This window comes from Larus michahellis, chromosome 19 (genome assembly GCF_964199755.1).
Source record: "Larus michahellis chromosome 19, bLarMic1.1, whole genome shotgun sequence".
In the NCBI taxonomy this organism is placed as follows: Eukaryota; Metazoa; Chordata; class Aves; order Charadriiformes; family Laridae; genus Larus; species Larus michahellis.
Window position 1 is genome coordinate 2,937,746 of NC_133914.1, and position 11,611 is coordinate 2,949,356.

Sequence of the window (11,611 nt, forward strand, 5' to 3'; positions counted from 1 at the left end):
GGTGGGCACCGGAGCCACCCCTGCTCCACAGCCAGGAGAACAGGGTTCTGCCGAGTGTCCAGGCTTCACGACGGAGCGGGCTCAATAGACAGAAATTTTCTGATGCAAATCTCTCAATTACGTCCTTGCATGTGGCTCCACGCTGCTGTCGAGTCCCGACTACAGAGAGGTGTCTGCGCAGCTTCTCCCCGCCGGGTCCCTTGCCCACCCGCTCGCCCCCATGGTTTGGGAAATTCTACCTGCTTTGGTGCTTCCCATGACACCCGGCTCTTCACTGCTGGAGTCTCTCTGCATTCATTTAAAATCTTTACCCGTTTAGCTAAGGAAGCACTGGAGACGTGACACCAAACAGGCTCCACAGCCAAGTTCTCCAAGGAGAACCATAACACTCCCCTCCTGTCTTATGATCCAGGCCCAGTTAGCATTCCCCGAGGGCCAGGAATGGCTGAAGCTTGTGTAGAGACCACTGAGCCTGTTCCTTCAGAGTGAAAGAGAAGACAATGCAGGCTGGCGTCTCTGACCTTCCAAACCAGGGCAGCCACCACCCAGGCCAGGTTGGGAGACCCTTACTGAGCAGGGTGCGCCTCCAGCACAGCCCAGCCCCGGGGCAGGCTAACGGACGCCCACCAGACGTGGCTTCATCCCAGAGAACAGCAAAGAGCCCCCGGCATCGACTCACCTGTCCCTCTGCTCCCCGAGGCCCCAGCGAACGCCTGCAGCCGCTGCTGGTGGTGGAGCGAGCGCCTGCAAGCACCGTGCGAGCACCGACGGCAGCTGTGGTGCCGCCGCGCAGGCTGCGCCCCGGTGCCAGCAACCAGCCCCACCCCAGCAACCACCGGCTGCGCAAACCATCACCCGAGGGAAGCGCTCGCTACCTGCTGCTCCACGGCACCTGGAAATGCAAACAGCCCTACGCGGCAACAAGAGAAAGGGGGTTTTGAGGCTGGAGATGCCACACAAGCCAACTCGCTACCAAATGAAACCCCACCTGAGCGGCTGGAGGGGGGAGGGCTCCCACAGCGCCGGAGAAATTACCACAAACTGCCCACACAGCCCAACCTCAAATCAAGCTCTATTATTAACGCCCTGAAAAAATCCCGGCGGCCAAACCTCCACAGGGAGACAGAGATGAGGTAAAAGCAGCAACGCAAGCCAAATAAATTTGTTTTGCAAAGGAGCCCAAAGACAACCATATTCTTAGAGCAAGATACAGCACAGGAGCGTTACTCGTTGTCAGCATGCAATGTTCACGCGTGCTTTACAGTCAATCCTCATCACAAAAATTTCCATCAGAATGGGAATAAGAGAGAAGCAATTGTTTCTGACAATTCAAACTACATAAAAAGCATTTTAAAAAGATCGTAATTAAAACTCTTCCTTCCAGCATACAAAAGGAGACAAGTTTCTCAGCACTTCCTAAATTAAACCCAGTTTATTTTTCAAGGTTTGTTTTTTTTAAATATAAAATAACATCACAAGTCTGCTTTTCACAAGGGGCTTACTAGAAAGTGATTCTATAAAGTATTCTTGAAATCTATACTCATGCACATAGAAAATCAAGAAACTGAAGAAGAGTCAGAGCTGCCGACACATCTCCACTTGCTTTTCAGACGTGAAATCCTTCACTTGGGAAAAGCTACAGCAGCCCTTGACGTTTCAAGTCTTCATAGGTTTTTTTATTCACCACATTCCCACTGGAATCCTCATATTCCTCCTAGAATGGAATGAACAGTTTAGAGGCACCTGGACACAGCCTGACTCAGGTTGTACTACCGCATTTGAATTTTAGCTCCAGCAGCACCTACTGAAGAGGACCAGCCTGCCCAGAACCTCTCCACGTGAAGGTGTGCAGAGGGTCCGCCAGCAGGCTCCACGAGAAGAGCTCAGGCAGAGCCACAGTAATTACAAGCTGTACTACAGGCTCTATTTCCACAGTCGCTCTGCATACTGCTGAAAAACGGTTTGAGATAGAAGTTTAAGAAAGGGTACTAGTATAAGTGAACACATTGCTCACAGCAGTTCCTTTTTCTTCTCACAAGGATGACATTGATACTGTAATTAAAAGATTCTTAGACGAAGGGCTGAGTCTGTCCTACCAGAATGACCCTCCCATACAGCACAAGAAGTGCTTGTCATACATCACCACTAACAGGAGCTGTGCAACCAGCAGCGGAGGTTCCTGCTCATCCCTCCAGCGTGCAGGGCACTCTCTTAGAAATTCTTTTGACAGGACCAGGCAGTTCGTGCACCGTAAACGGGGGTTCCCTGTACACAGGACTAGAGACATCCAAATGTCTCCGCAACATCTCACCTCTGTATCGGGCTGCCATCTCTCTGAAGCCTTCTGCTGTTTCAGCTTTGCCCACACTGTAAATACAAAGTCACACAGGATCTGCTGCCATTTCCCTTGAGATACTAGTTTTTAATCTAGCAAAATACAGACATGAGCTTTTTTTTCTCTTCTTTCTTTCTTTTAAAACACTGTCACTTCAGCAGTCCAGGAATGTATCTAATACCCATTACAAACACATCATTCCCCCGTATGATTTACTGAAAGGCATGAGAACTAAAGCAAACAAGGCTTTAAAGTGATCATTCAGGATAAAACACAAGAGACAAAGGTCCAGAAACACTACTGCAGAGATACAGCTCCAAAGGCAATAATAGCTTGTTTGGGAAATCAAGGCTTTACCTATTTGTTTTCTTCTAGGCAAGAATTAATTTGCCTCCAGGAACCATAACCTGTATCTGTCTACTGAAGTGGTGCAGATTCAAGAAACACCCTCTGTGTGAGGCAGCGTCCTCAAAACATCAGCACAGATAAGCCACATTCAATTATCACCGCTGTTAAGTCCTAAGGACTGTAGGCTTTCAAAATTGGCCCGTAGGCTCTACCATTTCGGAAGGTTTTTCTGGCTTCCCCACGAAGATGCTGGCAAACATCAATTAAGAGCTACACAGGATGATACGGCCACGCTCTGCCTAACGAAATGGTGACCCATTGCACTTTGCTGAGATTTCACACACAAACCACCACTGACAAAACAGCTGGCAACAAATGAACACTTCCCTGGCATCCCAGCAAGCACCTACTCCTGCGGCTATCCAACAAAGGAAAAAAGCCACTCTCCTTTTCAGAGCTGGGAGGGATGGTCCAAGGAAGGATCATCCCACAGGCACCATGTTTTTTACCCTCTTTCCTACAACTAGTCTCTGGTCATTGGGTAAGGCAAATTTTCGGCAAGAGCTAAAATGAGCATTCTTATGGCATGCGTTCCCAGTTCTGCCATCAGGACTTACATGAGACTGCATCCTCAATCTGTGTGACGTTGGCAAAATGCGCCGTGTTGGGAATGCCCAGGCATCTCATCCCGTGAGCGTGTCGCCACTCCTGGGGAGAAGAGGCAAGAGGTCAGTGTCTGAGAGGGAATGCCACTTCATCCGCAATGCCAAAGACTACAAAAGATACGTTAACATCTGGACAGGGCGAAACAAATGCTATCAACATACAAATCTACCGGTCCTAAAAACCTCTAGAAAAAGATTTTTTTTCTGTATTTTAGACAGTAACGATACACTGGCAGTCAACAGGCACTCTGCACCACTCAGATGTGGATACTGGAATTAGTGTTCAAACAAGAAGGGACTGTACAAAAATCTGCAGAAGAGATCTTAGCATGCCCTACGTAATTTATAGTTCCAATCGCATGGCCCTGCAGCACCAGCCCAAGCCCACGTTTTAGAAGTGGAAGAAGCACCACTCAGGCACTCCAGTGATTTACTAGTCACTTATTATAAAGACTATCGGAACATAGCACTGATGCTTTTGTAGCAAAAAAATACTTACTGCAAAGTGACGCTGAAAAGCTTTGGGCCCTCGGTAGGTGTAGTTCCCACAAATCTCACAATTGTAGTTGATGTTTAAACCATGTAATTTATACAACCAGTATGGGATCGGCTGGCAAGTGAAGAAAACAACGATTAGGCCAAATGGCAAGGCAGGTTCAAACAGAAGAGTAGCGTGGAGTCAGTGACACCTCCCTCTTTTCCAGACCTGACAATCTCATTACCTTGCCATCCCAACCAAGAGGCAGATTTTTAGGATTATAAATGATTTCATTTTCTTCATCTTCACTCTCACTCTCACTGATCTGCTCTTCCTCCTCCTCCTCCCTCTCTTCCCCTGTCCGTGCTTGCTTACGCTGCACGTTCTCGTGAGTGAGGTGCCTCTGTTCCTAGAGCGTGAGGAAAGAGAAGGAATTGTCCACACAATGCGACAGCAACAAAATAAGGACAAACTCTGGCAGCGTGAAACGCTTCCTCAGTGTACAGAAGGACGGGAATGGAAGACCAGTATGAAACAGAGAACTCATTTTATGTAGCCCAACTTAAGCTTTTAGTATAATATTTTCCTACCCTCAAAGAATGAAAAACTTGTAGTACAAGTAGCACTTCCAAGATGACGAGTTAACAGCAACAGCCACCCTGCTAAAAGCAATAACCTCAAGCTAAAGCAAGGACTTAAGGCAAGCATCGAGGCAGACCAAGTAAAGGTCGGCAATCCCCTGTGACTTCGGCATAACTAATGGAAATATAAATGTAATCCATCCTATTCTACTTATTGACAGAAAAAGCTAACTGCCAACATGCACTTTAAAACGTTACAACTCTGGACACGAAAGTTAACTCTTCTGAGCATGCCGTCTATGAAAGCACTGGGTAAAGTTGTGGATAACCTTCCAGTCACTATTTGACAGCTCTGAAATAAAAAGCTCAAAGACAAAATAAAATCCTTACCCCAAGAACTTCTACATACTCATAAATCTGAGCTTCCAGGAATGCAAGATCTTTATTTCTTTCAGTGTCTCTGGAAATAGATAAAGGAACTTTATGAAGTCCATTCCAGAACTGCAAACGTCACACGTACACTGAACTTCTAAAGACACATTTGACTTGAATACAGCAAGAAAACAGAAACAAGTACCAAGCTGCTCGCGTAAACTAAACTGCACACAAACCATTCAGCTCTGGTATCTTCCATTTGGTTCAGGATTATTTGGTCCAACATGACCAGCTTCTAAGACTCCAAGAATCTCTCTGTCACAACTATACAGGACTGATGTCTATAGAATACTTCTCGTCCAAGTGAAGAGAACACCACCAACCTGAGAAGGCCCTTTAGGAACTCACCTTTTGCTTCCTTTTGTCTTTGGATTCTTAGCAAACAAGGAAGGATCAAGCGCTTCTAGGGATTTGCCTTTAGTGCTAAAAAGTCTCTGAGCACGCTCTTCCAGAGTCCTGTGGAGATGCAGGGCGTAGACAAGGCCAAACTATAGTTTTACATTTCCCGAAAACTATTTGAATTCACGCAACAAAATTCTAAATTTAGCTTTTAAGAGATTATGAGATTTCCTATTATCTTTGTCTTCGTTCCTTAAGCCAAATTCTTCTATACAAGAGGCTTCAGCACAGGACACTTCTCAAAACAGCAGATTGCAGTATCCCCTGGTTGGTTCTAAATGTTTTGTATTTCAAACATCATTCAAGTAATGCTTGTACCACAGAGAGGACAAAACCAGTATCCCATAAGGGAATGAAAGAAGGAAGACCTTAACAACTGAAAAGGAACTATAAAAAGACTGCACCTTACCCGCCACATTTTAGTCCCAAGGCCAGTAAAGCCGATTTTAATCTGTCCAGTCCCAGGGAGGCCAATTCCTGTTCAATTAAAGTAAGTCACAGTGAGAGAGAGGCTATTAAACAAATACAATATGGATGTATGTCCATTAAAAAAAGAAAAAAAAACCCCAAACAACGAACAGCATTCAATAAAGGACTGTCGAGGGTGCACCACTCCTCGCTGAAAAATGAGGAACGTGACAAATCTAACCAGATCCTTCAAGTTACATCCCCCTAATGGGTGAAATTAAGTCATCAGCATAATCAAAGTTTTATTCAGACAGTACAGAGCCAGAGGTGAAAGCACAGCAAGTAAAATTATGAGAAGAATCAAAATAAGTACGCTTCCACCTGCCCAAAATTTAGCACTAAGTGCAGAGCACTGGAAACATACCTCCCAAGAGGAAAACGCTGAGAGATCCAGGTGGGCTCCAGCATGAGTGAGTGCGCTGCTGGTCTCTTTCTGCCAAGAAAAACCACAAGATCTGCGTGACATCCTACAACACTTCATGCAATATAATAGTCTGACCTCAAGAAAAGCGGTTCCTTTCACAGAGAAAAATTCTCTCACTAAACTGAGCAACAGAAAAGAGACAAAATTCACTTCAAACCTGTTACATTGGTTTTCAAATTCAAATTAATATTAAGTTGCACCTTTGTGATACACAGTTACACACCTTGCTATTGGACTTAACCTCAGAGATGGCTTTACACAAATGATTCAGAGAAAACCTATCGCAACTACAGAAGCATTCACAGGGGCTTAACGACTGCTCACCGGCCAGCCAGGGAACGTTCCATTTTCCCACTTCTTCTCAAACTCAGTCTGAATTTTCCCAAAAAGTTCATTCTGGTCCAGTAACGGTTTCACTCGATCTGTGTAATCCTGTAGGTACTCCAGAAGCATTTCCAGGTACCTGGCAGAGTAATCAGGAGAACAGGTAATTCAGTATCAACCTTTAACATATTTATTTAACCACATCTTTGGAAAGCAATTACCCTCTAGTACTCCAAAGGGAAGTCATCACGATTATGAGTTTTCAACACGCAATTTCTAGATGCGGCTGTCATAAGGATAAAGTAAGGTCCTTCCACAAGAGCACATTTTTGCTGCACTGCATGTTATCCCAGGGCTCAGACACACGGCTGACTTACTATAGCTCCGTGACCCAATTTACATGAGTTGAGTTTGACTGTTAATTATATTCTTAGCAGCTGTACACTTAAGAAGCAAGTCCTTCTCCTCAAGTGTCATAAAAGCAGCAGGTAGGCAAAAAGGCTCACCTCTTATATTCAGCATTTTTCCTCTCCTTGGGAATATCGAAGAGTTGGTCAAATGTTGATAAGTAAGTGATATAATCCAATTTCTAAGAACGAAAAAGTTTGAGTCAGTCTTTAGACACACGGAGCCAACTTAACATCCAGTTTCCAGTTACCAGACCAGAAGAAAAGCACTAGCTCATGCCATTATTCTGGACTGCAGAGGCCTCTGTGAGCTACCACATTGCCTTAGACACCTGGCAGTACTTGGCAGGAGAAAACAGAGGCTTTTTACAAAGCCAACCTTACACTAACAATAGAGAGATATCAACTGAAGAGAACAGAAGAGTCACAAAACAGCATTCAGAATCCAGATGCTGTCAAGCTGTACGTGCAACAAAGTGACTTAGAAATAGCTATTTGGAAATAAACTTATCTATGTAAGAAAAAAAACAAACAACAAATAACCATGAACGAACCAAAGAAAAAAACCCTCAGCTTTAAGCACTGAAGTTGCCCAAACACATGCAGCCACTTACCTCTGATGATTTTAGATTAATGTACTTGAGATAACAATCATGCAGATCTAAGTATCGTCCATACCCTTCCTCATCCGTGAACTCCACCAGATCTATAGGAAAGATCATGAAGAGCTTTAGTATGAGCTTAATCTTCCCTACTTATTGTGCATATGCTTTAGAACTTGAAAAGGAGTAACCGTGGACTAATTTATGCTTAAGATGTTTATAATGCAAGTGGTAAACATTCTCCATCCCAGAGGAGGCCACAAAGATGCTGGGAGGGCTGGAGCCCCTCTGCTGGGAGGACAGGCTGAGAGAGTTGGGGGGGGTTCAGCCTGGAGAAGAGAAGGCTCCGGGGAGACCTTCCAGCCCCTTCCAGTCCCTAAAGGGGCTCCAGGAAAGCTGGAAACTCTGGATCAGGGAGGGGAGCCATGGGACGAGGGGGAACGGCTTTAAAATGGAAGAGGGGAGATTTAGATTAGGAAGAAATTCTTGACCATAAGGGTGGTGAGCCCCTGGCCCAGGCTGCCCAGAGAAGCTGTGGCTGCCCCATCCCTGGAGGGGTTCAAGGCCAGGTTGGACAGGGCCTGGAGCAACCTGGGCTGGTGGGAGGTGTCCCTGCCCAGGGCAGGGGGGGTTGGAACTGGATAATCTTTTAAGGTCCCTTCCAACCCAAACCATTCTGTGATTCTATGAAGTGGGATACCCGTTGATCAGACACCTGACCGCTGCTCTGTGTAAGCACACAAGAACACTCCTCAAGAGGGGCACCACTACTGTGGAATATTCCCAGGGGCTGCAGTTCAGAAAAATTTAAATGGTAAAAGAAATTTTCAAGTCATTTAGTAAAAGGGAGGTGGAACTCTGAAATGTGCAAAACAGATCAAACATCTCATTAAATAATGACTCTCATGCAAGCACCATATTGTCACTTAAACTGGCCTCAGAAAAACCACAAACTTACTTTGAGCTTCTTCACTCGGGTTGTCTCTGGCCTTCAACAGTTCCTCAAACTCCACTGACATCGGAACACAGATCTTCAAGAACAGGCAGAGAAGTTAGAGGAAAATTTATTACTTCAGCTGATGTCCCAGATTTATAGTTTGCAATCTATTGTGATTTTATATTAATTAAACTGCTAACTGAAAAGGCATCCAAAGCGTTTCTTCACCATTATTTTTGCACAAAGGAAAAAGTCTGACTTTAGCCAGCACAAGATGGGCAAGACCAAACACCAGCTCAGCAGCAGAATGTTCCTGAGCTACCACACAGCACGCAGAGAATACAGTTAGAGAACGCATCCTGCATCTTCTGATGTCCACACTGCTCTCACAGGAGCGTACACACTGCCTCTGAAGCACTGCCTAACCTTGAACATTTTCTTTCTTCAAGTGACTTTTTAATGTACTTAATACTTGTATATTAAGGCAATTAAACTGGAAAAAAGAAAGTCTGTTTATTGTAGGGATTAGGTCCAACAGACCAGAAATCACCTATTCTTACGAAGTAGATAACTACTTACCTCATTCGGGTGCTTCCGGTGAAATTCCTTGATTTGTTTCAGTCTGTTGTAGAATTCTGCAAATTCATTTGGCCCTGAAATGGCACTGAGTTCTTCTTTCCGTAAGCTATGAGTTCATGAAAAAGGACAGATTACAAGTGGAAAGGAAAACACATTGACACCGCTACAACCTTTTTCCAAGTCTCGTGCTGCATTTTGATGTCACGAAGCTCCAGCAAGGCTGACTGCAGACCTCGGAACATTACATCAGACCCCACAGTCCGCCGGGCTTACGCTTTGAGGGTCCGGATCACGTCTCCTACTGAATGTGCTGCAGTGTCACCTTATAAACCTTCAAGGCAACTCAGAGCCTCCCCCCATGACTTAAACCAAGAAAATAACAAAATGGGTATATCCAGCACATACACACCCAATGTGCAACCTGGGTCCTGCTCTGGCAGGTTGAGTCTCCAACGCCTGACCCCTGGTCTTACATACCAGCATCTCTCCTCATGGGTTTACAAACGACTTACAGGAGCCCCCGGTTCTTCCCATGCCCACAGGAGCAGCGGGCACGCCGGGGCACACACGGATGGGGTGTCTGCGTTCCGAGGCATATACCAGACGGGTCTCTGTCCACTTACCCGTCCTTGTCGTCGTACAAGTCTCTCAGGTTGCCGCTCACTTCCATGTACCTCTGCAAAACAAGAGCAGGCCCCGGCGCCGTAGCGCCCGTCACCGCGGGGAGGACGGGGCTCGCTCCCTCCCGGGCGCCCCGGCAGCGGCCTAGCCCGTCCCGCGCGGCCCCGGGGCCGCCGTCGGGGCCCACCTCGGGCCCACCGCCCGCCCCCGCGCACTCACGTCCTGCATGGCCCGCGTCCGGTGGTCCGAGTTGATCTGGTCGCGGAGCTGCGGGGAGAGGAGCGGGGAGAGGAGCGGGGAGAGGAGCGGGGAGAGGAGCGGGGAGAGGAGCGGGGAGAGGAGCGGGGAGAGGAGCGGGGAGAGGAGCGGGGTGGAGGTGAGCGCGGGCCCGGCCGCGGCCGCCTTCCCCCCTCCCCCCCCCGCGGCCCCGCACGCACCGTGGACTTCTTGGTGAGCATCTCCTTCACCATCACGTCCATAAGCCGCTCCCGCTCCTCATGGTACCGCCGCTGCTGCTCCAGGATGGTCTCCATTCCCCCCGCGCCACCCGACGCCGCCCCGCCGTTCTTCCGGCCCCGCCTGCGCCCCGCAGGAAGGCTCCGACCCGGCCCCGCGCCCGGCGCGGAGGTTCCGGCCCTGCGCGGAGGTTCCGGCCCGGGGGCGGAGCGCGGCGGGGCGGGGCCGGGCCCGGAGCCGGGGGCGGAGCGGTCTCCGTCGCCTCGGGGCCGCCGGTGGGAGGCGGGCCCAGCCCGGCCGTGCCCCTGCGGCCCGGAGCCGTTCAGGCCGGCGGGTCCCCTCCGGCGAGGCCCGGGGGCGGTTGGGCAGCAGCCGGCCTCCCCGTCGCTGCCTTTGGGGTTGGGCTCAGCCCCGACCCCAGCCTTGAGGGCACAGAGACCTTTCTCCAGCAGCGGAGGGGTCAGAGTTAAGCACAGGAGCCCGTTGTGAATCACAGAATCACAGACTGTGTTGGGTTGGAAGGGCCCTCTAAAGGCCATCTCGTCCAACCCCCTGCAGTCAGCAGGGACATCTGTAACTAGATCAGGCTGCTCAGAGCCTCATCCAGCCTGGCCTTGAATGTCTCCAGGGATGGGGCCTCCACCCCCTCTCTGGGCAACCTGGGCCAGTGTCTCACCACCCTCAGTGTACAGAACTTCTTCCTCATGTCTGATCTGAACCTGCCCTGCTCTAGTTTAAACCATTGGCCCTCGTCCTGTCGCTACAGGCCCTTGCAAACAGCCCCTCCCCAGCTTTCCTGGAGCCCCCTTCATGCACTGGAGGGATGCTATAAGGTCTCCCTGGAGTCCTTACAGCGTGAAGCCATCCCCAGCTCTCATGAAGCCACCCCCAGGTCTGCGGCTGAGCGGTCCCGTGGGGTGGGGGGAGGCTGGGCCCTGCCAGAAGGTGGAAGAGGTGGAACGGAGCCGGGGAAAGCTAAAGAGGTACCCAAAAGTCCCGTTCAAACACTGCCAGCGTGGCTGCCTTCCCTAGTATTATGCGTGCAAAAACGCAACTGCACACGCTTTCGCACAGCCTTGGCATCTCCCGCACACTCGGCACAGCACGCGACTGGTAGCTCACGTGCTGACGTCCTGACCACGGGCAACCGCTCCAAAACCTGCTCATCCCCCGGTGCGGACACAGAGCGTGCAGACAGCACCCCAGCCCGCAGCCCCCTTTGCCGCGCACCCACGCGCTGACCACCCCATTGCTGCCGGACACACAGGGCGGACAGAGAAAACAGGAAGAAGTACTTAGAAAATGTCATGGCTTTAATTAACCTTATCAAAATTATTGCAAGCTTGCTTAGGTAAACATCCATGCCGCACGTTCCAGGACCCATCTGGAAGGGAAGGCAGCCTGCAGGCAGCTCCCCGGCCGGCTGGCCTGCCCTTTCAGGAGCACGGCTCCCTGGGGCTTGCCCGGGGCTGGGGGGCAGCTCCGATGTCCAGCCCACACAGCGCTGGGCGCCGAGAGCCAAGGCAGAGGCGTGCGGTGACTCTGTGCTGCT

The 11,611-nt window shown here is 49.2% G+C and overlaps 1 protein-coding gene across 1 annotated transcript; it reads right to left on the reverse strand.

The window, feature by feature from the left end:
• Window positions 1-1,413: 1,413 nt before the first annotated feature.
• On the reverse strand, window positions 1,414-10,253 carry SF3A3 (splicing factor 3a subunit 3). Its single transcript, XM_074562768.1, has 17 exons — window positions 10,041-10,253; window positions 9,823-9,870; window positions 9,606-9,658; window positions 8,983-9,088; window positions 8,425-8,497; window positions 7,479-7,570; window positions 6,964-7,046; window positions 6,458-6,596; window positions 6,074-6,142; window positions 5,651-5,718; window positions 5,191-5,298; window positions 4,798-4,867; window positions 4,071-4,235; window positions 3,848-3,958; window positions 3,301-3,391; window positions 2,312-2,367; window positions 1,414-1,714 (listed from the first exon to the last, which is right to left on the reverse strand). The coding sequence occupies exons 1-17, from the start codon at window positions 10,134-10,136 to the stop codon at window positions 1,637-1,639; spliced, it is 1,506 nt and encodes a 501-aa protein (XP_074418869.1). The 5' UTR covers window positions 10,137-10,253; the 3' UTR covers window positions 1,414-1,636.
• Between the last annotated feature and the right edge of the window lie 1,358 nt (window positions 10,254-11,611).

What these genes read in the sequence shown, in the direction of transcription:
- SF3A3 (XM_074562768.1), bottom strand. Translation starts at nt 10,136, where the DNA reads ATGGAGACCATCCTGGAGCAGCAGCGGCGGTACCATGAGGAGCGGGAG. An exon ending in TGCTCACCAAGAAGTCCACG is followed by an intron (nt 9,871 to 10,040) that starts GTGCGTGCGGGG and finishes CTCTCCCCGCAG; the next exon opens with CTCCGCGACCAGATCAACTC. An exon ending in GGACGCGGGCCATGCAGGAC is followed by an intron (nt 9,659 to 9,822) that starts GTGAGTGCGCGG and finishes CTTGTTTTGCAG; the next exon opens with AGGTACATGGAAGTGAGCGG.